Raw genomic sequence first — 25328 nt, 5'->3', positions numbered from 1 at the left:
CCCCTGGGTCTGAGGCAGGGACCCCAGTGAGTAACATCCAAGAGTCCATAACCAAGGTCATCATGCCAGAGACAGTGAAGGCAGAGGAAGGGGCGCTGGCGTGGCCTCCTCCTTTCCTCATCCCACTCCCAACCTACACCCTGCTGTTCCCAAGGCAAGGTGACACCAAGGTCTCAGGTGTAGGAGCACTTTATGAGTTTATAGCTCCAGACTTCCCAAAGCTGTGAATACCATAGTGTCCCCCATGGGTCCTCCCTCCCAGCTACACATTGGGCCTGTGAGCAGAAGCCTCTGCGGTTCTAGAGCAGATGTCTGCAAGGAGGGAGCATCCACTCAGAATGCTAGACACAGAGCCCAAGGGAAGGATCCCTGGAGCAGCTGGTGAGAGCCTGGCAGTGGACCAGGCCACATCAGCCCAACAGGAGTCAGGTGAATCACCCCAGGCCAAGCCCTGTCAGCTGTCACACAAACATGGGTTGGGTTCCCTGAAGGAGGAATGGTAGGGTGGCCTCTACCCAGAATAGAAAGCAAGTTATCCAGATGGGGCCTGGGAGTCAGCTAAGAAAGGGCCCGGGATGGGTTCCTACTCACTAGGTGGCCATGGACTTCTCCTGGAAGGTGACAAAGGCCATCCCCAGGGGCTGATCCTGGACATGGCATTCCTCTGCCGAGATCCTCTCTATCAGCCTGTCCTTCAGGCGTGTGTAGTAAGAGATGGCATCCTCCTGCCAGAAGACACAGCCCCTTGGAGTGATGCGGCCCTGGACAGGTGTCAGGAGCACCCCTACATCAGTGCCCCTGCTCCTGGCAGGGATGTGGGGCCCTCACCCTCTCACAGCCCTTCACTTCACAGCAGCAAAACTGGCCACAGGGCTTGGGGTTGATGAGGGTTGCCAGACCAGTCTTCATCTGCAGATTTGTGTAATAAGTCAGGCTCTTCTCTGTCTTCTTTCTGTAGAGATGAGAGTGGGGTTGGAGATAGGGCACAAGTGTCAGACTCATAGTCCTATGGACAGGGGTCCCTTGCACACAGTCTGTCACCAGGGCCTCATGCACACCATCTGTCACCAGGACAGAATGGGAGTTGAGTTTTTTGAACCACAAAAGGGAAAGACCACCCTTCTCCCTTCTCAGTGGAGGGATCCCAGGATAGCCAGGAAGAAGTTGGACATTCAGGGGACAAGGGGTCAGAAAGCTCCAGGACAGGTGAACCAAGGCACACTCCAGCAACCCTCCCTTACCTCTCCCTGCACAGGTAGATGAGCTTGGCCACGTTGTAGCACAGCTGGACATCCACCACCTCACATGTGGGATATGCATCCCTGTGGCCAGGGCAGGCCAAGGCAAAAGACAGTCATTGGAAGAGTGACCAGATCAGGAGGGACAAATTGCCCCCAATCACCAAAGGAAAGAATGGTAAAGCATTCAGGCTACTAGTTTCTGTGCCAGCAGAGACCTCTTTTCTGTTTGTCTTTTATTCCCCAAAAGGGGAAAATTTTTGAAATCTGAAATTTTGAAGTTTGAAAAAAATGTTTTGTTTTGTTTTGTTTTTTCTTTTGGTGATGCTGGGCTAGAACCCAGGGCTTTGCAAATATGCTAAGAAAGCATTCTACCCCTGACCTTCATCCCAGCCCTTTATATTTTTGGAGATAGAATCTCACAAAATTTCCCAGGTTGGCCTTAAATTTGTGTTCCTCCTGCCTCAGCCTCCCAAGTAGCTGGGATGACAGGTGTGCACTACCACATCTGGCCAAAGAGACTTTTTTTTTTTTTTTTTAATATCCTGAAGGTAACTGTCTTAAAACTGACAAGTTTATATCTACTTGGCTTTCAATCAGCAGGTACTTCTCATGGGGAAATTTGAATACATCAGGGCTGGGGTGTGGCTCAGTGGTGGAACTTGCCCTGGGTTCCATCCCCACCACCAAACAAACAACCAAACAAATCCCACATCTGTTATTCCTTCTACCTACCCAAAGGAAGAGATTTATCATTTGTCCTAGGGTAATATCTATCCTGGGCTATCATTGAAATCCTAGTCAGTTCATAAACTTTGTGAAGGTCAGAGACCTTCAGTAGGTCTAATGAAAGCAAAACATTGCAATCAATCAAGTGTCTACACACGTATCAACAATCAGCAAAATATGTAATCAATTATTATTGGCCAGATACTGTTATATATGTTAACATATGTAATCCTCATCATAACCTGTGAGTTTTTGACATTATTTTATTTTTTGGCAGTACAGGGGATCCAACCTAGGGCCTTGCACATGCTAGGCTAGCACTCTACCACCAAACTGCATCCTCATCCTTTGTCCCCATTTTACAAATGTGTAAACTGAAGCCCACAAATTCTAAGTGGCTTTGCCCAAGGTCACGTAACTTGTGAGTGGTTGATGTCCATTGCCACCACACAATGTCATCTCACCATACACACAATTGTACTCTTGGGGACATCAAGACCATGTCAATCTCCACCCACTACTCTTCTAAGTAGTGGCAAAAAAAAAAAAAAAAATCCTGATAAGCTTACATTCTAGTGAGAGGACAGCCCATAGATGTGGAAATTATTCAGCTAATCAATAGGACTATTTCAGGTCCCAATAAGAGCTTCGAGGAAGAGATGCCCCATTTAAGTATCTCTGCTACAAGGGAAATTCACACATGGGTCCCCATGGACTGCAACAGCATTCACTAAGAAGGATTCTTAAAATAGGAAAAAGTGTGAGTCATACAATGTTTGCTTGGGAATGAGGGGACCTTTCTTTTCTTCTTTCAGTGTATACGTGAAGTAGAACTGCTATTTCCAAATGCTGCCTCGCAGGCAATTTGGGGGAATTGTTTCAAGGAATAGAGAAAAATGATTGTGGTGTTGAGACTTTATATGAAGTGATTATTTCTAAAATACTTGCAGTTTCTGAAAAAACATTAAATATTAATTCAAAAATCGTAAATATTCCTTTCACAATTCTGTTTATAGTAATAATTTGCTTAGCAAGTGCTTTCTTCATAAAAAGCACAAAGTTAAACTGTAGCCCACTTCTAGTGCATGCTATAAATTAGTGACTGCTGAATTGATAGGAAAGACCTCAGTAAGGGAGCTTGACCTTCAAGTCCTCCAGCCCTGAGCCTTGGGGGCCTGTTGCTCCACCCCACCCCCTTGCCAGTTGTTCCCTTGGAGGCTCTGGGGCTTTTCCCTGCCTTCGGCTATACAGATCCTCCTGCCTCCACCTACAGGAATTGCATCTAAGGGTCTGTTGGAAAGGAGGTTTTACATGGAAGGCCAGAGCTGGGCAGAGTGCTCCAGCAGAGTGCTCCTTCTGAGTGGATAAGCCAACAAATGCAGGCACCTGAGATCCTTCTGCCATAGACTCTAGTTCGTGGTTGGCAGAAAAGCTCCGCTTACGTAGCTCTTACTTGGCAAAGTAGACACTCAGACTCCAGGGTGAACAATTTTCTTTTCCCACATACTCTCAAGATGTTTCTTTGCACCTGTGCCCTGGTCCACACTCTGGACACTATGGTCAATGTGGCGCAGCCATGGTTATTTGAAGAGAATGGGCCACCCCACCCCTATCCCTTGTATAGCACAAACAGAGCCAGCACACAGCAGCCATTCAATGCCTTTGTGGCAGTGCCAGTCCTTCTCGGATCTCACCTGCATACCCAAGTGGAAGACATAAGGTGTTCACCTAAGGTACCTGCCTGAGGGTACTATGTTAGGACTATCCTCTGGGACTATCCCAGAGCTTCCCAGCCTTGGTTTAGGAAGCCCTGGGATACAGAGCACAGGGCACCTGGACCAGTCCTAGGATGATGTCCATCCAAGTCTTTTCAGAACTACACCAACCAAGGCCTCTGCTTGACTCCAGAATGCTCCCTGACAACTTCTCAACATCCTAAGCTGTCCCCTGGAGGGACTCAGCTCCCCTTCTGTGTCCCTCAGCCCTGCTTACCGAAAGTGGCTCTCCACTGTCTCTTTTTTGGCATCTCTGGAGAGTCCTGTGATGAATAAGGTCCTTCTCACCTGCCAGAAAAACATGACAGGAAGAAAAGTCACGGAGGCAAGCCGGGATCTGAGTGGGCCCAGGTCTGTACCCCATTCAAGCCTCCTGAGAGAAAACAATAGAAAATTAGACAGCTTGGGTTTTCTTTTCTCATGGCCTTGGCAAGCCCTGGAGCATGTTATTTATACAGCATCCCCTTCTGGGATACAGAAGAATCCATTTCCAAAGCAACTCTCTGAGCCTCCTTTGCAGGGCAGGAGACTGAGAAAGAACCCAGAGAAGATTGTGATTCAAATGGGTCACACAGAATACAGAGGAAGACCCAGGCCTGGGACCAAGTCACACAAAGAAGGACTGCCTCAACCTAAACTTTTTTTTTTTTTTTTCTGTTTCTGGTTGTATTTTTGCATTTGAACCAGAGCCTTGTGCATGCTAGCCAATCACTGTACCACTAAGCTACACCCGTAGTCCCTCAAACTAAACTTCTTTACTCAACGTCAGAAAGTACAAGTCCAAACCCCAAAGATCAAAGAACGAGTTAGCAAGGGTGTGGATGGAGCAGGGAATTCAATCAGGTCCATGCTGGAAGGGGGAACACCACACAGCTCAGCATGTAAGACAAAAATAGCCAGACATTGACTCTCTCTTGGCCCACTCTATTCTACTTTACAGAGTGTTACTTCTCACTTTCATTTTCAATAAATCTATGCTTTGCCTGTTTAAAAAAAAAAAAAAGAATGATTTGGGGCAAAATATCCAAATCTTTTATTTTATTTATTTATTTATTTTGGTACCAGGGATTGAACTCAGAGTCACTCAACCCCTGGGCCACGTCCCCAGCCCTATTTTGCATTTTATTTAGAGAGAAGGTCTCACTGAGTTGCTTAGAGCCTCGCCATTGCTGAGGCTGGCTTTGAACTTGCAATCCTCCTGCCTCAGCCTCCCAAGCTGCTGGGGATTACAGGCGTGCACCATCTTGTTTAGCAAAATATCCAAATCTTAAAACAATCCACAGGAAATTAAAATAACAACAACAACAAAAAGATAATGTCAAGTGAGAGTATGATTATCCAGGCAGATTCTAGAGGCTCCTCCCTGAGCTCATTGCTGTCATGGTCCAATGGCTCAACTGGGAGGCTGTTCCCCTCTGGCTCCCACCCACGCCCCTCCTCACACATGTCCCAGACCCCTTGCCTCACTTACCAGGCTCTCTTCTTTGTACTTGATGGACTGGGTGTGGTGCCGCATGAAGCCCACGGTGAGGATGAGGTAAATGACAGCAAAGATGGTGTGCAGCCAAAGAAGGTCATTGCTAAGGGGGGACACCACCTAACATCAGGGCTGTGCTCCCAGGCAACAGGGTTGGGGGCATGGGCTGAGGCCAGGTGACCTTCAGTGGGCATCATGCTGAGTGCCAATGGTTTCATCACAAGAGAGCATCCAACAGAGGCCATGTAGCCAATACCCCTTCACCCTTATAAATACTTCAGAGAGGTCCCTGTCCCTATCCTGAAAAATGAACTCTAGATCCACGGGACCCTCTGTGATTCCTAAACCCCCTGCAAACAGCAGCTGCCTGCGTCGTGTTCACACCCCCAGCTTCAAGAGGCTTCCAGACATAGCCTGCTGCTTTGGACTCCCTCCAGCCTACCCTGGCTCCTCCCCAGTTTCACCCATCAGCACCCCCATACCAATGGGTCCATACTTACCCAGTCTGCAGGTTTGCAATTGTTGTTCTTCCAAAGCTATAAGGATCTTTGTCTGTGGAGAAGCACAGATGATTAGTTCCGGTTCACACTGGGGAAGCAGGAAGGGCATAACCAGCCTTGGTTTGGAGCAAGGACACCTGGACCAGTCCTAGGATGATGTCCATCTAGTCTTTTCAGAGCTACCCCAACAAGGCCTGACTCCAGAATGCTCCCTGACAACTTCTCAACCTAACATGAAGGTAAAGTCAGAATTTTAATTCATCTTGTTTTGAGATTTACAAAAACAGAAATACTTTGAGAAAACTAGAAACATCCTAAGCTGTCACCAAAACTGAGACTGGGAATCGCTGGTGTTATAGGTGGATTCGTGATGGCATCTTGGAAGCTGGGGAGATGTGATTCCACACTGATTTTGACTAAGCATCTTCCAGATCCTCAACTGTGGCCTCCTGATCTGGGTGAGGGCAGGAAAGTATAAAACACTTTCTAAAATTCCCTGATCTGATTCCATAAATGTTTGGATCTTTTTTTCCTTCTTTTTAGATAGAACCAGAAACTGATATTAAGGGGGTCTCAGTTTTTGACCCACATTTGGAGCAGATTCTCTTCTAGATCTTGAGTCAGATGGGAAAATTTTCAAAAGTCACCTCAAGGCTGTCTCACATCTGAATAGAGGCCTGACTCCTGGACCTGGTCTATCACAATGAACCCTTTCCCCAGGGCCACTGCTCTATACCATCCCAACACAGACAAGGATGAGAAGGGGTGTTACCTAGCAAGTCTCCTGAGAGGTTGACAGGCAGGATGACACACAGGGACAAGAAGCTGACCACCACCAGCAGGAAGATGAGGTGCCTCTGGAAAGACAGGTAGTGGATGGCATCCTCCCCACACCACTCCAGGATCTGGTCATCACTGGCCAAGACACACATGGAATCTTAATAAGTAGTGATAACAGCTGGGCCCTGGCATGGATTGTCTCATCTAATCCTTATGACAATCCTGTGAGATACTCTGCTATTATTCCTCTTTTTTTTTTTAATATGTGTGGATACAAAGGTACAGAAAATTGCATAGCTTTCAGGCCTACACAGTTTGTAACAGTAGAGCTACGTCATAATTTTCAGGACCTACCCTCTTACTAGTGGGGCAAAGGTACTGCTGCTGCCCCACTTCATGTTGCCAGAAACATCTGTGCCCATGTTATGCACGTGGTGAGGTGTGTAGACATACAGACCCTTTCTGCTGCTGGAGGTCACATTTGGATTTGGAGTGTGCCCAGGCCTATGGTCCCACCCTTTCTCCTGTTTCCCCTGCAGGTGAGGTGGGAGAGAAGGTGAGCCAATGTTCATCCAACTGCACCTGCCACCTCCCTGTGTCCCTGGCCATGGCCCCAGAGACAGGGAGGTGGTAGTCTGCTCCACCATTTTCCACCCTCCGAAGTGCCGCATTAGGAAGCTCTGGGTCAGCTGGGAAACTGGAGAACTCTAGGCTCAGACAACCAGAATTCCTTGCTGCAGAGGGAGAAGGGGCAGGTGTTCCACTTGTTCTTACTTTCCTGACAGGAAGGGATCCCAAGACCCTCCCTTCCAGAAGGCCTGGAAAGCAATGCACTGGATGAGCTCAGAGAAGCAAGTATAGCATAAAAGAACCAGTCTGAAAGGTGTCAGTGTGGGCTTTGCCATCAGAAATCCAGTTCAAGCCAGGCGAAGTGGTGCACGCCAATTATCCCAGTGGCTTAAAGGCTGAGGCAGGAGGATCGCAAGTTCAAAGCCAGCCTCAGCAACCACCGAGGCACTAAGCAACTCAGTGAGACCCTGTCTCTAAATAAAATGCAAAATAGGGCTGGGGTTGTGGCTCAGTGGTTCAGTGACCCCGAGTTCAATTCCCAGTACAAAAAAAAAAAATCCAGTTCAGCCACCTCTGTCTGAGAGCAGATCCTATGGCCTACCTGAGCCTCCGCCCAGAACAGGAAACTGTCCACTACCTATTTCATCAGCCTAGTAAGATTCAAAAAGACAGTGATCACCAAGTACCAAATGCTGCAACTGAGCACCAGAGGATACTTAGAAATATGCATGTGAATGTGACTTCTGCTTCCTCTCCATCTCCAGGACAAAGCTTGGCAATGACTACATGCTTTCACTTCTAAATAAGCCACCCCTCCTCTATATTTTAACATCACTGAAATGGGGTGTGCCCTACAGTTATAGTTGATGGTAGCTTAAATGGCAGCATTTTCTTGCTTTTAGTGTTATAGCAAAATAATATATAGCTTCCAATGATGGCTTCTTAGACTCAAGTGGCAGAGCAAAGATTTCTCCAGCCCCTGTAATCCCAGCTCCTTTTACATGAGAGGTGATAAACCAGTTCTTAATCACCAAGAACCTCTCTTAGATTTCTCTCCATGGGCTCCAAGTTTTTTAAAACAGAAAACTTTTAAACAAATGAGCCAAATGTATTTTACTTCTCCACTTTTCACTCATTCAAAAATATGTACACCTGCCTAACAAAGCTTTTACCCACATCTAGACAGTGTTAAATATTAAGTAGAATAACTCCTGCTTAAGGGAAAAAAATAATGTTAGCTATGTAGCAACATGAAAGAAAAGGACATCATAGAATTGATGAAATATAGTGGCTGCAGAACATTGAGTAAGTTCCTCTCTCTGGGCCTCTGATATAACACAGGTCTGGCCCAATTCAAATGAACTAACACATGAGAGATAAATTGTTGACTTTGGTGGGAGTTGTTCCCAGGAGACACTGGCAGGAGACAGAGCCATGTGATGCCAGTGAACTCTGGCCTGCTTCAGGAGGAGAGGTGGCTTATTTAGAATATTTTGAAATTCCATGGATTATTCTGGGGGAAGAAAAAAAAGTTCATTGCTACTTTAAGAAACCTTGGGGGGGGGGGGCTGGGGTTGTGACTCAGTAGTAGAGTGCTCGCCTAGCATGCATGAGACACTGGATTTGCTGCTTAGCACCACATAAAAATAAAATAAAGATATTGGGTTCACCTAAAACTAAAATAAAGAAAGAAAGAAACTTTGGGGTCCAACTGCAGTTTGGAAACCCTGAACGGTGTTCCTCCAACAGAACTGTGTACCCTCCAGCATCTAGGCTTCAGTCCTACAGGCCTCCCTGTGACCTTGATTCAGGAGCCTCAAGGGCCACCTTTATTTTTAGTCCCCACATATTGCTTTGGACCTGAACTGAAAAGTATCTAAGAGATCACATCTCAGGATCAAGCATCTTGGCTTTTTCCTCCTGATTGATCAAACACCTGAACAAAGAAGCCCAAACAAAGCCACCTGTCCCCAGCAGCTGTCCTCTAGTGTACTCACTGCAGGCGGAAGATCGCAGTCAGCCAGGGGCAGCATCCCTGGAAACAGAGAGAACAGGGATTGGCATCCAACATCTGTGTCTTGGGGGAGGTAGATGTAATCATTATCCTTGAGATTATGTTCTTTGCAAGATGTTCCCCATGCCTGGAATTCTTGCTGAAGTCTATCAAATTTTGACAATTAGTGTTATCACACAAGCTCCAGGGTCACATCACAATACATGGATCAAGAGCAATAATGACAGGCATAGTGGTTCAGGACTATAATCCCAGCTTCTCAGGAGGTGGAGGCAGGAGGATAGAGTATAAGGTTGTCCTGGGAAACTTAGCAATACCTTGTCTTTAAAAAATAAAAATAAAAATAAAAAAAACAAAAAAACAAGAAGTGCTAATGAAAGCTCAGGGCAGACGCAGAGAAAGTGATATGGGCTTCCATTAGACCGTTTCAAAGTGACCTAATGAGGTAGGACAATGAGAGGAAACAAGCCTAATAAATTGAACAATCCCCTGGAGTGAGATTTAGAGAGAGAAAGGGGTGTGGGGGGGGGTTTTACTGTCCTTCACATCTTTTAAACCTAACACCCCCTAAAGCTGGACTATTATCCAGCTGGAAAAGACAAATATTTGTTCACCATTTATTCAACAATGACTGAGCACCTCCCAGGTACCCGGTGCAGGGGAACAAGGACAGATAAGGCAGGGTTCCTACCTACATCTGGCTCACAATCTAGCAGATAAGTCAATAATTAACTGTAATACCAAGCCATAAGTATAAGAGACAAATACTGGGCGGGGCACAGTGGCGCACACCTGTGATCCCAGTGGCTCAGGAGGCTAAGGCAGGAGGATCGTGAGTTCAAAGACAGCCTCAGCAAAGGTGAGGCGCTAAGCAACTCAGTGAGACCCTGTCTCTAAGTAAAATATAAAAAAAGGGATGCTGGGGATGTGGCTCACTGGTTAAGTGCCCCTGGGTTCAATCCCCAATACGAGAGAGAGAGAGAGAGGTGTGTGCTGGGACACCCCAGAGGATTCCATTGCTCTTTCTGCCTGAGAATTGATCAAGTCTCCCGATGCCAGGTCTCCATCCAGCTGCCATCTTCCCTGTGGTACTTCCAAATTCAGGTGCTTTGGTTGATGTAGAGAAGAACTTTCTCCAGCACCAGCCACTCAGGAACCATAATAGGAAGTTAGCCACTGAACCAAGATTACAACTGCCCCCACCCCACTAAGCATTACTGCAGGTCCCCACCCCTAGCCACACTCCTACTGTCCTTTGGATACCAACCAGCTCATTTTCAAAGTCGTGTTGCCCTGAAGAGGAAGTCGATGACAATCTCTGGAATCTGGACTCACTAGAGACACAAAAGGAAAAGAGAAATATATGATTCTAAAAAATAAAAAGTCAAAAAAAAATTATATCCAGGATTTTGCTGCCCAATCTTAAAGATCTATCCCTCACAATCTAGCAGATAAATCAATAATTAACTGTAATGCCAAGCCATAAGCCAAAACTACTATCCCTCAATGGTTGTGAAAATAAAGAAAAGATAATACCCATTTCACTCTGAAAAACGCAGTCAAGGATAATACCCATTCCCAGATACAGCATAAAACTTTGTTATGTGAAATTAATAACATGGGGTCAGGGCATCAATAGACCATCCCTGTGTGCTCACAACCTCCAAGCTCAGGACAGGACTCATCCACCTAAAGGGACTTTAAAGTGCCACCTGTTTATAAGAGACCTCCTAAAATATCAAATAAAATTGGGAATAAATACTGTCTTTGGTCCTACCCTGGTGACCTAGAATGACAGAGAATCGGAGTTCAACTCTGGAGAGGGGACCTGAGAAACAGACACTCCACAGAAGGCATCAGACTACATACTCTACCCAGGGAGGTAATACCAGAAAGGAGGAATGCAGGACCTTTCAGGGCCCTGTAACTGGAGTGAGGGGGAGGGAGAAGAGGAAGCAGAGGAAAGGGGGATGGGAAAGAGAAGAAGGGGGAAGGAGAGGGGGAGAGCAAGAAAGTGAAGGAGAAGGAGGAGGAAAAGAGAAAGAGGAGGAGGAAAAGGAAGAGGAAGAGGAGGAAAAATAAGAACTACAGAGCCAGGCACAGGGGCATATACCTATAATCCCAGGGACTCCAGAGGCTGAGGCAGAAGGACCACAAGTTGGAGGCTAGCTTAGTCAACTCAGCTAGGCCCTGCTTCAAAATAAAAAAAGGGCTAGGGAGCTGGGTGCAGTGCACACCTGTAAGGCCAACAACTTGGGAGGCTGAAGCAGGAGGATTGCAAGTTCAAGGCCAGCCTCAGCAACTTAGTGAGGCCCTAAGCAACTGAAATAAAAAAAAAAAAAGAACCGGGGATGTGGCTCTGTGGCAAAGCATCCCTGAGTTCAATCCCCAGGACCCCAAGCCCTACACCCTCAAAAAAAGCCTAGCTATGCCCCGGAGCCATGCTATTAATTTCATATAACACAAGTTTCATTCCATACCTAGGAATGGGTACTGCCTTTGTCTTCATTTTTCAGAGTGAAAAGGGTATTGCCCTGTCTTTATTTTTTCACAGCCATTGAGAGTCAGTAGGTTTAGTCCAAAAAATAAATGAATAAATAAGTAAATACTATATTTTATGAAATCTAAAGTATCACTGGTTGTCAGTTGCATAATTATTTCATGAACCACTAAAAAAGAAACAATGTTGCCAATCAAACTGTGACCATCATTGATAAGACACATCTCAATTTCAGACCTGAGAAAATGTCAAAATGTGTGTTTTAGGTAGGTGAACTGTTATTTTATATTGTGCATTTTAGTCAGATCCCTTGTTTTGAGTACTCCACATTCATAGTGAATTGGAGGTGTCATCAGTAGGTGAATTTTTGCTTTTCTCCCACTCCTGGACCACTGTCCCACTTTTAAGAGCCTAAAACACCATGAAACTTAACTTTCAAACCATTTACACAGATAGTCTCATTTGACCTTCACACCATGGGGAAGAGAAGGCAGGAGGAGACCCTGATTAGCCTGGACCAGGCTCACACAGCTCTGGAAGTGGCAGCGCCTCCTGATCCCTCGCACTCTCCTCTACTGTACAGCACAGCCACACTCAGGGCTTAATGTGCCGGGAAGGTATCAGATGTCCCCCAAAATTCTTCACCTTGCTTTCACAAAGGCCAGAGGAGAAACAATCTTCTTGTCAGGAAGATGCATTTACAGAGACTCCTCTTCCTAGCCCAGAGCACCTCCACACACACACACAAAAGACCACATGTCAAGAGGGGCTGCGGAGTGGAGGGGCTGCCCAGAAGAGAGGCTCTGGGCAGGTGGCTGGTGGGTCCCTGAGTTCTCCCTTCTTGTTGCCACATCTTACCCAAGATTCAGGGATGTGCAAAGCCCAGCTGGAGCTGGGAAACCCAGGTAAACCGTTGAGAACTCATCACCTCCCCTCACGTTAAATGAACAGAGCCATCAGAGCCCCGGCTGGAACTGGAGGGGCCTGAGGTCTGAGTGGGGGGAGCTGTGTTTGTTTGTTTGTTTAAATATTTTTTAGTTGTCAATGGACCTTTATTTTTATTTATTTACATGCAGTGCTGAGAATCGAACCTAGTGCCTGACACATGCTAGGCAAGTGCTCTTTCTCTGAGCCATGACCCCAGCCTGAGCCTGTGCTTTCTAATGAGCTCCTCCAAAGTCAGTGCTGACCCAGAAAGAGGACCAGAGATCCCTGGCAGCCCTGTTGCCCTTTTTGATCCACCTCAGTCAGCCCAGGCCTAAGCTAATAATGAAGATGACACATTAAAAATATTCAAAGACAAAAGAAAGCAGGCATCTTGCTCCACAGACAGCAAAAGCCTTAAAAGTATCAGGTTTTCCCAGGTGGTCATGGCAGTTCCAGCAGCAGAGGTAGCTATGGCAGTGGCAGAAGGTTTTAATGCTGCCAGGAAACAAAACGTAGCAGGAGAGGAGAGCCAAAGAAGTGACAGGGATGGATTGTGAACTCAGCCAAGCACCGTGGTGGCAGGCCCTCACTGCTACAAAGAAGACATGGTTCAGACAATATTCATGTGTATGGGCAAAGAGCCTTGAGGTCTATGTTGTGACTGACTGTACACAGGTTATTTTAGTTTCTGTTCTATGGAAAGTGTCGAGCATGCCAACACGGGGTTTTCATGTAGATTTTTTAAAAAATTTTTTGGCCCCCATGCTGTTGATTGCTAATAGTCTGATCATGATGCTGAATAAATGTCTTTAAAAAAAAAAGTATTGGGGTTTCTTCCATAGGCAGAAGCCAACGGGGCTCATGGCCATGGCCCAGCAAGAAGCCCCAAAATAAAGTGGGTGTCTGGGCCTTGATTTTCTCTTGAACACAGTTATTGTGTAACAAAAGGCTGATCTCATGGGTCTGTGGTGATGAGCAGAGAGAACACAGCTATTGTACAGGCCTGGCAGATAAGCCCAATGAACACAATCTAATACCAACATCACTGGTGGGCCCTGCTCCTGCCCATTCCAGTGTCTCTCTCTCTCTCTCTCTCTCTCTCACACACACACACACACACACACACATACATGTACACACAAGGTCATATTCTAGGTGATGAATCTTTTTTACCTGTCTGTTTCTGACACCAGGGCAATGCGGCCATAATCCCAGAATCTTCTTCTTATGATGGAAAACACCAATATTAAACACTAAAGTAGAAAAGACACCATGTAAAAGTATATTGGGTGGATTCAGGAGCAAAGCCCACCCTCTCAGACTCAGCAAGGTAAGAAGAAAATCATCTCGGCCCAGAGATGGCACGAAGCTACTCAATGTCACACAGCTCAGTGTCCCAATGCTCTGTTTGCCTTCTTCACTAGCTCCCATCACCTGTGCCCAGGTCACCCAGGCTGTCAGCACTGATGCCAAACACAGCCTGGAGCCCTTCCAGTCAAGAACACCAGTCCTAACCTTTGCCTTCAAGGTAGTATTAATGCCACAAGGCTCTGATCTCAGCCAGGATCTGCTTCAGTGGCTTCAACAACAAGGTCTGGCCTTGCAGCAGTTCTGGGAACCCGCTTCCTTCCTCACTTTACATAGAACTTCTTTTTTTGTTTGTTTGTTTTTTAATTTATTTTTTGAGATAGGCTCTCCCTATATTATCCAGGTTGACCTTGATTATTCCTTGGCTGAAACAATTATCCTGCCTCAGCCTCCTGAGTAGCTGGGGCACATATGTTACCTTGCCCAGATTTAGAGCTTCATTTTAAATTATAGAACCACAAGCTGGGCACAGTGGCATATACCTACAGTCCCAGCAAATCAGGAGGCTGAGGTAGGAGGACCGCAGGTTCAAGGCCAGCCTGAGCAATTTAGTGAGGCTCTAAGCAACTTAGTGAGACCTTGTCTCAAAATAAAGAATAAAATATTAGGGATGTACCTCAGTGGTAAAGCACCCCTGGGGTGGGGGGGTTCAATCCCCAGTACAAAAAAAAAAAAAAAATTACAGAACCATAGCAACAAAGCCACCCCAGGCTGAGCCAGAGATGGTCAGGTTTCTACTTTGAGTTTGGTTCTCCTGAAAGCAATCTATGTGGAAACTGGCACAGAAAATGCACAGACAGAAACCCAACAAGGCCCTGGAGCTCTGGGTGCGCTCAGCCTCAGTGAGCTGGGACAATCAGCAGGCCTATGTGTCCCACAGCAGCATAAGGAGAGGACTGAGGACCGCTGAGGACTCTCTTGACTTTTGCTGGCTCTAGATAGCTAAGAATTCTGGACCTCCTTACACCCTACATGTACAGAGAAACTGGCAGGTTCTTTGATGGGTCCCTGACTTTCCCTAGGCAGGCTCCCTCCCTTCAAGATTCATGGAGGTGGAGAGATACACCTCAATTAGCACACTATTGCTAATCAGACATTGGGGTTTTGTTTCTTTTATTGTTATTTTACGTATAGATGGTGCCAGGGACGGACCCCAAGGCCTTGAACTTGCTAGGGAAGCATTCTACTTTGAGCTACACACCCCCAGCCCAGACCAGATTTTAAAGGCAGGTTTTCCAAAGGGCCTGAATGAACCCCAGAAACCCTGAGTTCCTGTGGTGTTTTCTCAAGGTGAATCAGGAAGTTAGGGATATACTTCCAAAGATTAATGAGTCATGCTGTAACATGAAAGTCACTCAGCAATCACCTGCCCTCTATCTGCAGCTGTTTCTACTTTGGTATGTATGGTACGGACATCTCCCATATATCCACATTTTCCAGGGCCCTCTGAATCTTATATGTCCCCAATCACTGTATAACTTCCTGCAATAAAAACCCACCCCCAGAGTGGGCTGGAGATAAGGCTCAGTGGTAGAGCATGTGCTTAGCATACGTGAAGCCCTGATCAATTCCCAGCACCAAACAAATGAATTCACCCCCATAAGGCCAGGCACAGTGGTATACGCCTATAGCCCAGTTACTCAGGAGTTCAAGATCACTTGAGACTCTGTCTTAAAACAATAACAAAATCTATACCATCACCACCACCACCACCATCACCACTACCCCGCCCAATATGCGCCAATAGAATATCTTTCTTCCCAATAAGCTACCCAGACTGATTGGGGCCCCTGCCCAGGCTCCAGAATCCTCACCTCAGGCAAACTTCCCACCCTGAAGATCCAGGGCCACCTGCTTCCATTAATCCCACAGGCTCTCCATCAACTGTCTATTCCTCCCTCTCAACCAAGGCTAGTAGGCATGACAGTGCTTTCCACCTACAAATGGATCCTAGCTCTAAGAAATGGTTACTTGGGCCTGACGTAGTGATGCATGTCTATAATCCCAGGGACTCAGGAGGCTGAGGGAGGAAGATCACAAGTTCCAGGTCAGCCCCAGCAACTTGGTGAGGCCCTAAGTAACTTAGCAAAATCCTGTCTCAAAAAATAAAGGGCTTGGGATATGACTCAATGGTATACTGGCTCTGGGTTCAATCCCCAGTACCAAATAAATAAATAGAAAGAAAGAAATGGTTACTTGTTACTTAGAGAGCCCTTTTTCTGAAAGCCAAGAGGACTAAGTAATGTAGCAAACCTCTTGTGCAACAATGTAGACCTTGATCCTAGGATCAACAACAATAAGAAAAAAAAAAAAAAAGAGGAAGAGAGGAAGTCCCTCTCTCCTTCCAGTGAACATATTTTGTACCAGCAAACTTGGGTTTGGGACCCTCACCTCCTACCATTCAGGGCGCCTTCCAACTCCCCTCTCAGCTTTCTCATTAAATCTAGCCTCCAGGCCTAGGTGGTCCAAGGGTGTCTTGTCAATCTGTCCCCATCCACCTGGATGGCCTTTGTTAGATATTAGGAGATGACACCAAGAGGGGCCCAGTATCCCACGTGCATTTGTAAAAAGAAGGTGCAAGATAAACCAAATGAATTTTAACTAGCTGGCCTAGGGGCCTGGCTCAGTGGTAGAGTACTTGCTTAATATGTGGAAGGCCATGGGTTCCATCCCCAGCATTGAAAAAAAGAAAAAGGCCTCGTGTTGAGGGTTGATTCTGAGAATCACTTTATGGTCCTCTAAAGCCACAAGAATTCCACAAGAAGCGGGGCGCAGTGGCACACACCTATAATCTCAGTGGCTCTGGAGGCTGAGACAGGAGGATTGCAAGTTCAAAGCCAGCCTCAGCAACGATGAGGCACTAAGCAACTCAGTGAGACCCTTTCTCTAAATAAAATACAAAATAGGGCTGGGGATGTGGCTCAGTGGTTTAGTACCCCTGAATTCAATCCCTGGTACCAAAAATAATAGGACTAAGGATGCATGTGGCTCAGTGGTAGAGTGCCCCTGAGTTTAATCGCTGGTATCAAAAATAAAATAAAAGAAGAAGAAGAATCCCAGAAGGGGACAGCAGGTGACCCTAATGAACTTGGAATTGCACCTACTCTATTCTAGTTCGCACCTTCTCTTCCCATCTCTCATTCCTCTGAGACTTGCCCTTCCCAAGGGCCATGAAGACAAATTAGGCTTGTAGCTCTACAATCAGGGTCAGAAGAAAACAGCAGCTCTGTGTGCTTGCTCTATATGTGCATGGCTTCTTCCAATCTTCTCCAAAATTCTCTGAGGGAGGAATTACTCCAGATCAGAAACCTGAGGCCCAGACAAACTATATCACACGCTAAAGGTCACAGAGCTGGTAATGGTAAGTAGAAAACTGGGATTCAAACCAGGATCTGAAACTTCATCTGAGTCTCTCTGAAGGCTCTGGGGGGATTAGTTAAACACGGAACTGAGAGGGGACATGTTCATGAGGGATCTCACCAGGAAGCAGCTGACGTCTATGAGCAGGACAGTAGGGATGCCTCCAAAAGTGACTCCCTGGAGCACGGTGCTGTTTTTGGCTGAGTTGTAGCAGTAGGAGTCATTGGGCTGGTCCCCAAGGCCCAGTTGCTCTCGGATGGACACAGTCTTGGGCTGCCACAGCTCCAGGAATGGGGAGGTGGTCATCGCACTTGCCGTCCCTGGGGAACAGGACAAGACAGGCAGTGAGGGTGCAGACTCTCCCACAGTTTTCCCAGGCAATGCTAGCAGAGCCAGAGATGGGTGCTCCCCAGGGGCTGGTGGGGCACAGAGAGCCAACAGGAATCAGGGATAGCTGGACACTGGGCCCTCTGGTGCCTGGCAGAGTCTGCAGAGAATAGTCCCATTGTGGAAACAGCCCTGGAGGGTCAGATGGTCCCAGTGGACAGCTCATCCAGGAACTTGGCGGGTGATGCGCCAGAGGATGGGGGCTGGGGAGAAAGGAGGGACAGAATTTATTGTGGCTGGTAGCTAAAGAGGTACTAGCTTCAAGTACAACTGCTGGGAAAATAATTCCTATGGAGTCACCGGGAGATCCAGGCAAGGGAGAGGAGAAAGGGACACAAAGGCAGAGAAGAAGAAAGTACAAAGACAGGCAAACGGGGAAGAAGGGAGGAGCCAAGGACACACCCCAGTCTACCCATCTGAGCCACAGATGAGACTTCATTCCCACTATTCTCAGAATGTCAGAGCTGGCACCTCAGAGACAGGCCCAGGTGACACACTTGGAAATAGAGGTACAGATGATTTGAAGGCCTGCCCTGAGACTAGGAAGCTGGCTGATGCAGGATTGAGTCTCCTGACTCCCCAGCTCTTTTTTTTTTTTTTTTAAATTGACTGATTCATTGATTGTTCCAGGGATTGAAACCAGGGGCACTTAATCACTGAGCCACATCCCCAGTCCCCTTTTTTTTTTAATCTTAGAGACAGTCTCACTGAGTTACTTAGGGCCTCTCTGAACTCATGATCCTTGTGCCTCAGCTTCCTGAGCCACTGGGACCAGATCTTTTTGTCTAGGCCACAATACCACAGGCTAATCCACTGAGAGATGGAAGGCAGGAAGGGCAGCCAGAGGGGGAAGGCAAAGGGGGTGGTCTAGTGGGTGTGTGGGGGGGAGTGTCTCAGGACTTCCAAAGACCCCTCAGCTCTGTCCTCTCAGCCATGTCTCCTAGGTACCTTTGATTTCACAGAAGTCTCACCTTTCCAAAACAAATACCACTCCAGGCTGGGTTTCTGGCATTCCTGGTGAAGCTAATGGAAAGCTTCAATGTCTGTCCCCTGGCACCGAAGACCAGGGATTTAGTACCCAAGTTCTGGCCTGCTCATACTGCCTGTGGCTAAAGAACAAGAGATGCTCAGCCCTCCCTTCCTTGAGTTTCTCCCACCCCTACATCTGGCTAAATTAGAATTCTTGCAGGACATCATCTGCTTAGTTGGGCCTTTTTACCTGTTAGGGAGAAAAAAAAATCTTGGAGAAAAATCCAGTACCAAAAAAAAAAAAAGACATGGAGAACCCAAACCACATGTTCAAACTACCTGGGAGTATTGATGTGGTGTTCATGGCAGGGTGTGTGGAGGGGGATGATTCTCAATTCAAAATCCTGGGATTGTCGTGGTAGGGATAATATCTATCTATCTATCTCTCTCTCTCTCTCTCTCTCTCTCTCTCTCTCTCTCCCCCCCCCCCCCAATACATACACACACATGCACACACACACTCATTCCCCCCCAGCCCCAGAAGTGCAGGAAAGATGGGTGGATGGCAGGCCCCAGACAAGGGGGGGAATGCCTGGAAAGTCACGTCATTTTCTCACCCTGGTAAGAGACTTGGCAATGGCTGGAGGTATTAGATGTTTTCATGTCACACCCATGAATTTGTGGCTCTGAACAGACTTACAAAAGCTATGTCCAGGAGCAAATATTTTTGACTTCTCTCCTTTGAACCGCACCCATGGGCACTACCCCAACAGAACACCCCAGTGGACACTGAAGGCCAATGCCCACCCTTCTTTCCTATCTCCACACTTACCAGACACCAAGGTAGGGGGATTGTTAGAGAGTTCTCAGCTGAAATTGTCTCCAGACAGGGCAAAGGCAGCCCCCATCCCCATACACACAGCCCAAATTGCAGGTGGGCCAGGCCTGGGCCTGCCGCACCCTTCCTGCCAGGCTTTCCTGACCACAAGACTCGTCCCGAGGCCCACCCTGTGAGACCTGAGACTCCAGACTCCACAGACCTGGGCATAGGCCTTTACAGACTCTCCTGCAGCAATGCGGATCACGGCATTACAGGGGAGCTGCCCTCTTCCAGTTTAGGGGTTCTGTTTTTTGGGTTTCTGTTGTTGTTGTTGTTGTTATTACTGTTTTTGGTACTGGGGATTGAACTCAGGGGCACTCAACCACTGAGCCACATGCCCTATTTGTATTTTTTAATTTAGAGACAGGGTCTCACTGAGTTGCTTAGTGCCTTGCCATTGCTGAGGCTGGCTTTGAACTCACCATCCTCCTGTCTCCTCCTCCAGAGCTGCTGGGATTACAGGCGTGAGCCACCACACCCGGCCCAGTTTAGGGATTCTGGACAGAAACCTTTCACCATTTTTCCACTGCTCACATATCTGCCCAGATGTCTCTGAACCCATTTGGAGCTTCTGGTTCTGCCCTCCTGCTCTGGATCTCCCCCAAACTCCGAGAATTGGGGCTCCATGTGCCAGTACTCCGGTGTACTGCCCTATTCCTCTCTCCTCACCCAGAAGTACCTGTGGCTTCAACATCTCCCCTCTTGTCCAATGTCTTGAGGCAGTGACCAGGCCAGCGGAATGGTCCTCTCCCCACAGAAGCACTGTGGCTGTCAGCTTAAGGTAGGACCCCAAGATGAGGGTCTTATGAGGGAACTTGAGGACTGTACTGTACCCCAAGTTCCCCAGAGTGCTAAAATCAGGAAAAGGGAACACAGGAGAATAAAAAAGGAAGGTTTGGAAAGTGAAGTAGAAAGGGAAAAATTCCTCATAAAATGCTCACAGAGGAAACATTGACTCTGGAAAGGGGAGGCTGCTATGGTGGTGCTGGATGGGAGTGGGGGACTCTTGCCAGTGCTGCTTTGGAGAAACAGAGGAAGGAGGGTCCCTGTGACTCCTCTTCCCCTACAGCCCCAGTCACATCTTCAAGTCATTTTGCTCTTGCCATACAAGGACCTCAAGTGATTACAAAGTTTGAAGAACTGCCAGGCATGGTGGCGTATGTCTGTAATCCCAGCTGCTCAGGAGGCTGAGGCAAAAAGGGAGGATCCCAAGTTCAAAGCCAGCCTCCATAATTTAGTGAGGCCCTAAGCAACCTAAGACCCTGCCTCAAAATAAAAAGCGCTGAGGATGTAGTTCAGTGGTTAAGCACCCCTGGGTTCAATCAATTCCTGATACAAAAAAAAAAAAACCCTGAGGAAGATCAGCCTGCAAGTAAGCCAGCCTGATAATCTGCAGGTCAGGCCAGATGTCAGGACTCTCTCATCCAGGTGTCCTGTCCTGCCAGCTCCAGGTGAGGAGCAAGGTGAGGGCATAGCTTCCAGTCCAATCACAGACTGTCCCTGCCCATTAGATCCATGAGTCAGACCCTGATGAAACATCTCCCATCTCTGACTTTCAGTGGGCTAGGCCCCTCTGTGTCTTCCTAAATAGGCATGCTTGGAGAGGACAGCTTGGGAACACACCCATCACGAGGTATTCCTGCCAGCTGAAGAGAAGGTTGTGAAGGGTGTGGGAGGACAGCTGGCAGTTATGGGGAGGGAGCCAACCCAGCAAATTGGGGTCCTGGGTTCTATTGCCAGCACCATAAAAAATAAAATAAAATCAGTTCACTACTCAGGAGGATCACAAGTTTGAGGCCAGCCTTGGCAACTTAGTGAGAACCTGTCAAAAATAAAAAAGGACTGGGGATGTAGCTTGGTACAGGGTTTAATCCCCAGTGCCAGAAACACACACACACACACACACACACACACAACAAACAATCAAACAAAAACCCAGCAACTAGGACTGGCTGCATACTACTGGCAGTATTTGGTCATCTCGTATTTGTTATGCACATATAGGCAAATGCCTGGCATTTATCCATGACTTTCATCCTCTCATTCTTATCCAATACCTAAGATTACAGAAGGCAAAATTACTTATAAGACCCAAAAGCCAGGTGAGCTAAAGGTGACAAAGTTAAGCCCACAAACACCCAAAAAGTCTGGTTGTGGTCAGTGAACACGGCTTTGTCCAACAGGTGGTCTCAAAATTACCGAAGTTAACCACAATACTAACCCACTGCCCACCTGAGTTTGCAGCAAGGACCAACCTCCTGTAGCAGGACTTTGAAGCATACTAGGCCTCCCAGAATTGGGGCCCCATGTGCCAGCACTCCAGTGTACTGCCCTCTTCCTCTCTCCTCACCCAGCAGAAGGCCCCAGAAAGTGTGTGAACATTGTTGGTTCTTACAAGCAAAGAGGCAATGTGCAAATTCAGAGCCCTTACATCATCACTACATCTTTCAATTTTGTTATGATAGCAAGACTTCAAATGACTTTAGCTCTTCAGTTTTTCATCAGTTAACTTGGATCTTCCAGGTGCAGACAAAGTCATACAAACACAAACTTTTTTTTTTTTTGGTACAGGGGATTGAACTCAGGGGCACTTGACCATTGAGCCACCTCCCCACCCCTATTTTTATTTAGACACAGGGTCTCACTGGGTTGCTTAGGGCCTCCCTTTTGCTGAGGCTGGCTTTGAACAGGCCATCCTCCTGTCTTAGCCTCCCTAGCTGCTGGGATTACAGGCAAGCACCACCACACCTGGCCAAACACAAACTTCTTATGGCCCCACCAAACAGGGCCCAAGGACCTGGACAACTATTTTACCTCTACAGACATCAGCCCTGGAGCACAAAGAGGATTTCAGCCTCTGAAATATGAAAAGTCTCCAGAGCTGGGGTCCTACCACCATGGAGATTAGATGTTTAGCCACTCTGTGCCTTGGTTAAAATAGGGGCAGTGACTCTATTTCTCTCATAGGGCTGCTGGGAGGCCCACACATGGGCCAATGCTAAAAAACACATAGCCCAGAGCCTGGCCCTAATGACTACTCAAAAGCTGTTTGTTTCATTTTAAGTCACTTTCAAAACGAATGCAAAACATAGTAGCAGGGGTCCCCACCTGTCTTCCCTGTTAGAGCCAGATGAACAGCTAGGAGAGACTTTTGTCCCAACACTGAGCAAAGGAGGCCTCAGCTTCTGTTTTGAGGGCACAGAAGATTTGAGGACATCTAGCAGGTGGCAGAGGAAGGAAGTAGGGAGGAAGACAATGGAGGCAAGAGTGTTTCCCAACTATGGGATGACCTGTCTTCCATTATCCCCAGTCAGTGGTGGTCTCCAACTCTGCCAGAGCCAGCAAAAGAAAAGCCCCAGGATGCCTTCTACATCACCTTTTGCTGAGAGCCACGGCAGAGCCTTTGATCCCACAGGGCTTGTATTGGTGACCACCATCCAATGGCTTAATCCCAAACCCTCAATAGAGTAGGAGTGGGGACAGAGAAAAAGCTTCAGGGCTAGAAGGAAGCTGAGAGGCCATTGGCTCCATCAAGCTCTTGGCCCCTGCCTTTGAGGACACAACCTGGGGCTGAAAGACAGAGGCCACCCCAGGGTCTCAGGTAGCCAGTCTTATCAGGTACTAGAACCTTGGAGGATTTGGTTTCTTTGCTCTGGCCATCCTCCTTGCACCCCCCCCCCCCCACCAGCCTCTCTCATCAGGATGCCACCAGGGCAGCAGGGAGTGATCACCGGGGGCTGATTTCCTTGGACACCTGGCCCTTTCCCAGGCTTGCCTCAAAGAAATGAAGAAAAGCCTCCTCGTTAATCCGAAAGAATTAATCCGAGAGAGCTCCCGCTGCCAACAAATTGCAAAGAGAAAGGAGGAAAGGATCCGCCACTGGGTGAACAGCTGGAGCCGGGAGAGGGAGGTCTGGTAAAGCTGTCAGGAAGTGCGGAGGAATTCGAGGCTGGAATGAGTCGTAAGGTCCCCCAGACCGATCCTCTCCTCCGACCCACCCCGCTATCGGCCCCCCTGCTAGGGGATGGGAGCCGCAGAAACTGGGAACCGCGCCCGGGAAGTGGACAGTTGGCGTGGCACCTCAGTGTAGACCCTCGGTCGCGCAGTCCCCAAACCACGGAGGGCCCCCTTCGCCCTCCTCAAAGCCCCCTTCCCACTTTACCTGCGACGGCGGCGCGGCTGACGCGGCCTGGGGGAGTGGTCTGGCTCCACCTGGCCGGGCGGGGCGACTTCCCGACCACTTAAAAGTTACAAAGTGAAACTCTGGCGCTTCCTGCACATGCGCAGAACTGCGTCCACGGGTTGCCCAATTTGGAGTTTTCGCCTGCGCCGGCACGGGCCACAATGCCACCAACTGCGCCCTAGGCTCTGCGCCCCTCCTCTGTCCTCCGCAGCAGCCTGGGACACCTGTCGCTGTTCGGTCCTCGCAGCCCTGGCCTGCTTGCAGGTCCTGGGGGCCAAGGAGGGCTCCACCGGACTTTCTTCAGTCGCGCTGGACGTCGCCTCTGCCCGGACACTTTGTGGGGAACTGGGCAGAACACAGGGTGGTCGCGGCGCGCGGAGAGCATCTGCAGACGTTCGTGTGCAGCCGGGTGTTGCTTGGGGTTCCCCCCTCGAGCTCTTAGGCCCGCCCAGGGAAGTGGGGGTGGGGTGGGGTGGGGTGGGAGTTCGCGGAGCTCAGCCTGAGCCTGGCCCCCAACTCCAGGCAGCCTGCGGCTACACAGAGCCCCTCTACAAAAGGCCATGAGAGTTCAGATGGGTCTCCGTTCGAACCCAAGTGGAGGTCGCAGCATTTTCAGCCCTTCCCGAGGCTAAGCCCGGTACAGCCCCTGCCAGGGCTCTCTGGGGCGCCAACCCCTCCGCAGCTCGCTGAGCTCTAGGCGTCTCCTGGCGGGGAAACCAGGTGTTTCCGGAGTCAGTGACCTCCGCAACTGGTCTGCGAGCTCTCCGAGGGCAGGACCCGCGCGAGTTGGGCAAGGTGGTGTGGCTAGGACGGCTCGCCGGCCGCAGCCAACTGTCCCCCTTCTCGGGCCTGAGTTTCCGCATCTGCGAAGCAAGGCTGTTGAACTAAAGCCTGCTCTCGGGGTCCTTTGCAGCACGATCTCTGCATCCTGAACTGTTTTGCACTCCCCAATGTACAAGGCTTTGCAGGTTCTCTGACCTCTCTTCCATTTCTGGGCTTTCATCTTGTACTGTAATGATAAAAATATCCTCCTAACCTCCCTGTCCCTGATTCTAGCACCATCCCATGGCTGCCTGGGCAGGGTGGGGGTGTCTTGTCTTTCCTCTCTCAGTTCTAGGACCCATCTGGCTTCCATCTCTCCCCTGAAACTCTTAGCCACTAGTTATTTCCCAGAGTTTTCCTCTGCCACGGAACTCTGCCCTTGTCGTCTCCTCGTGGTCGCCCCCCCCCCCGCCCCCTTACCTCTGCCTTTTATGACCCCTACTGCTCTGGTATCTGCTGTTGCCAAGAACCCTGCACCTGATCTTGCCAGGTTCCTGCTGATGGTCCCCTGGACATCCCTCTAGCTCCTCAGACTGCTCCTCTCCAAACTCCTTCCTCCCCTCTCACCCCCCTGCTGTGTGTCTTCATCTCTGCCTAAGATGATGATAACCCCACCTGCCTGGTCTGTGCCCTGGGACCAGGGAAATACAGGTTCTAGCCCCAGTTATATTAGAATGGCGAAGCCACTGATGAAAAGAAAATTTAAGATCCTCATTTTAGGGGTTGGGGATTTAGCTCAGTGGCAGAGCGCTTGCCTAGCACCTGCAAGGCCCTGAGTTCAGTCCTCAACCCTGGGGGATAGGGAGGGAAGGAGGATCCTCAATTAAATTTATTTCAAAATTAAGAGAA

The 25328-nt window shown here is 48.3% G+C and overlaps 1 protein-coding gene across 2 annotated transcripts in view; it reads right to left on the bottom strand.

The window, feature by feature from the left end:
• Tmem63a (transmembrane protein 63A) overlaps nucleotides 1-24039 on the bottom strand; it is a 37666-nt gene extending 13627 nt beyond the window's left edge. The window contains exons 1-12 of one of the 2 annotated variants that reach the window (XM_027954749.2): nucleotides 23637-24039; nucleotides 17359-17558; nucleotides 13684-13763; nucleotides 10351-10417; nucleotides 9067-9104; nucleotides 6492-6634; nucleotides 5720-5771; nucleotides 5214-5322; nucleotides 3960-4030; nucleotides 1242-1322; nucleotides 829-952; nucleotides 592-725 (exon numbers count right to left, since the gene is read on the bottom strand). In XM_027954749.2, the coding sequence (XP_027810550.2) occupies nucleotides 592-725; nucleotides 829-952; nucleotides 1242-1322; nucleotides 3960-4030; nucleotides 5214-5322; nucleotides 5720-5771; nucleotides 6492-6634; nucleotides 9067-9104; nucleotides 10351-10417; nucleotides 13684-13763; nucleotides 17359-17544 (1085 nt within the window). In that variant the 5' untranslated portion in view covers nucleotides 17545-17558; nucleotides 23637-24039. Of the gene's footprint in view, nucleotides 1-591; nucleotides 726-828; nucleotides 953-1241; nucleotides 1323-3959; nucleotides 4031-5213; nucleotides 5323-5719; nucleotides 5772-6491; nucleotides 6635-9066; nucleotides 9105-10350; nucleotides 10418-13683; nucleotides 13764-17358; nucleotides 17559-23636 lie in introns of those variants that run through there. The other variant, XM_027954750.2, reaches the window with a different exon arrangement.
• Between the last annotated feature and the right edge of the window lie 1289 nt (nucleotides 24040-25328).

The sequence above is a fragment of the Marmota flaviventris genome, chromosome 12 (genome assembly GCF_047511675.1).
Source record: "Marmota flaviventris isolate mMarFla1 chromosome 12, mMarFla1.hap1, whole genome shotgun sequence".
NCBI classification, from domain to species: Eukaryota; Metazoa; Chordata; class Mammalia; order Rodentia; family Sciuridae; genus Marmota; species Marmota flaviventris.
The sequence above is the reverse complement of the archived record's forward strand: the minus strand, read 5'-3'. Positions and strand labels throughout refer to the sequence as shown.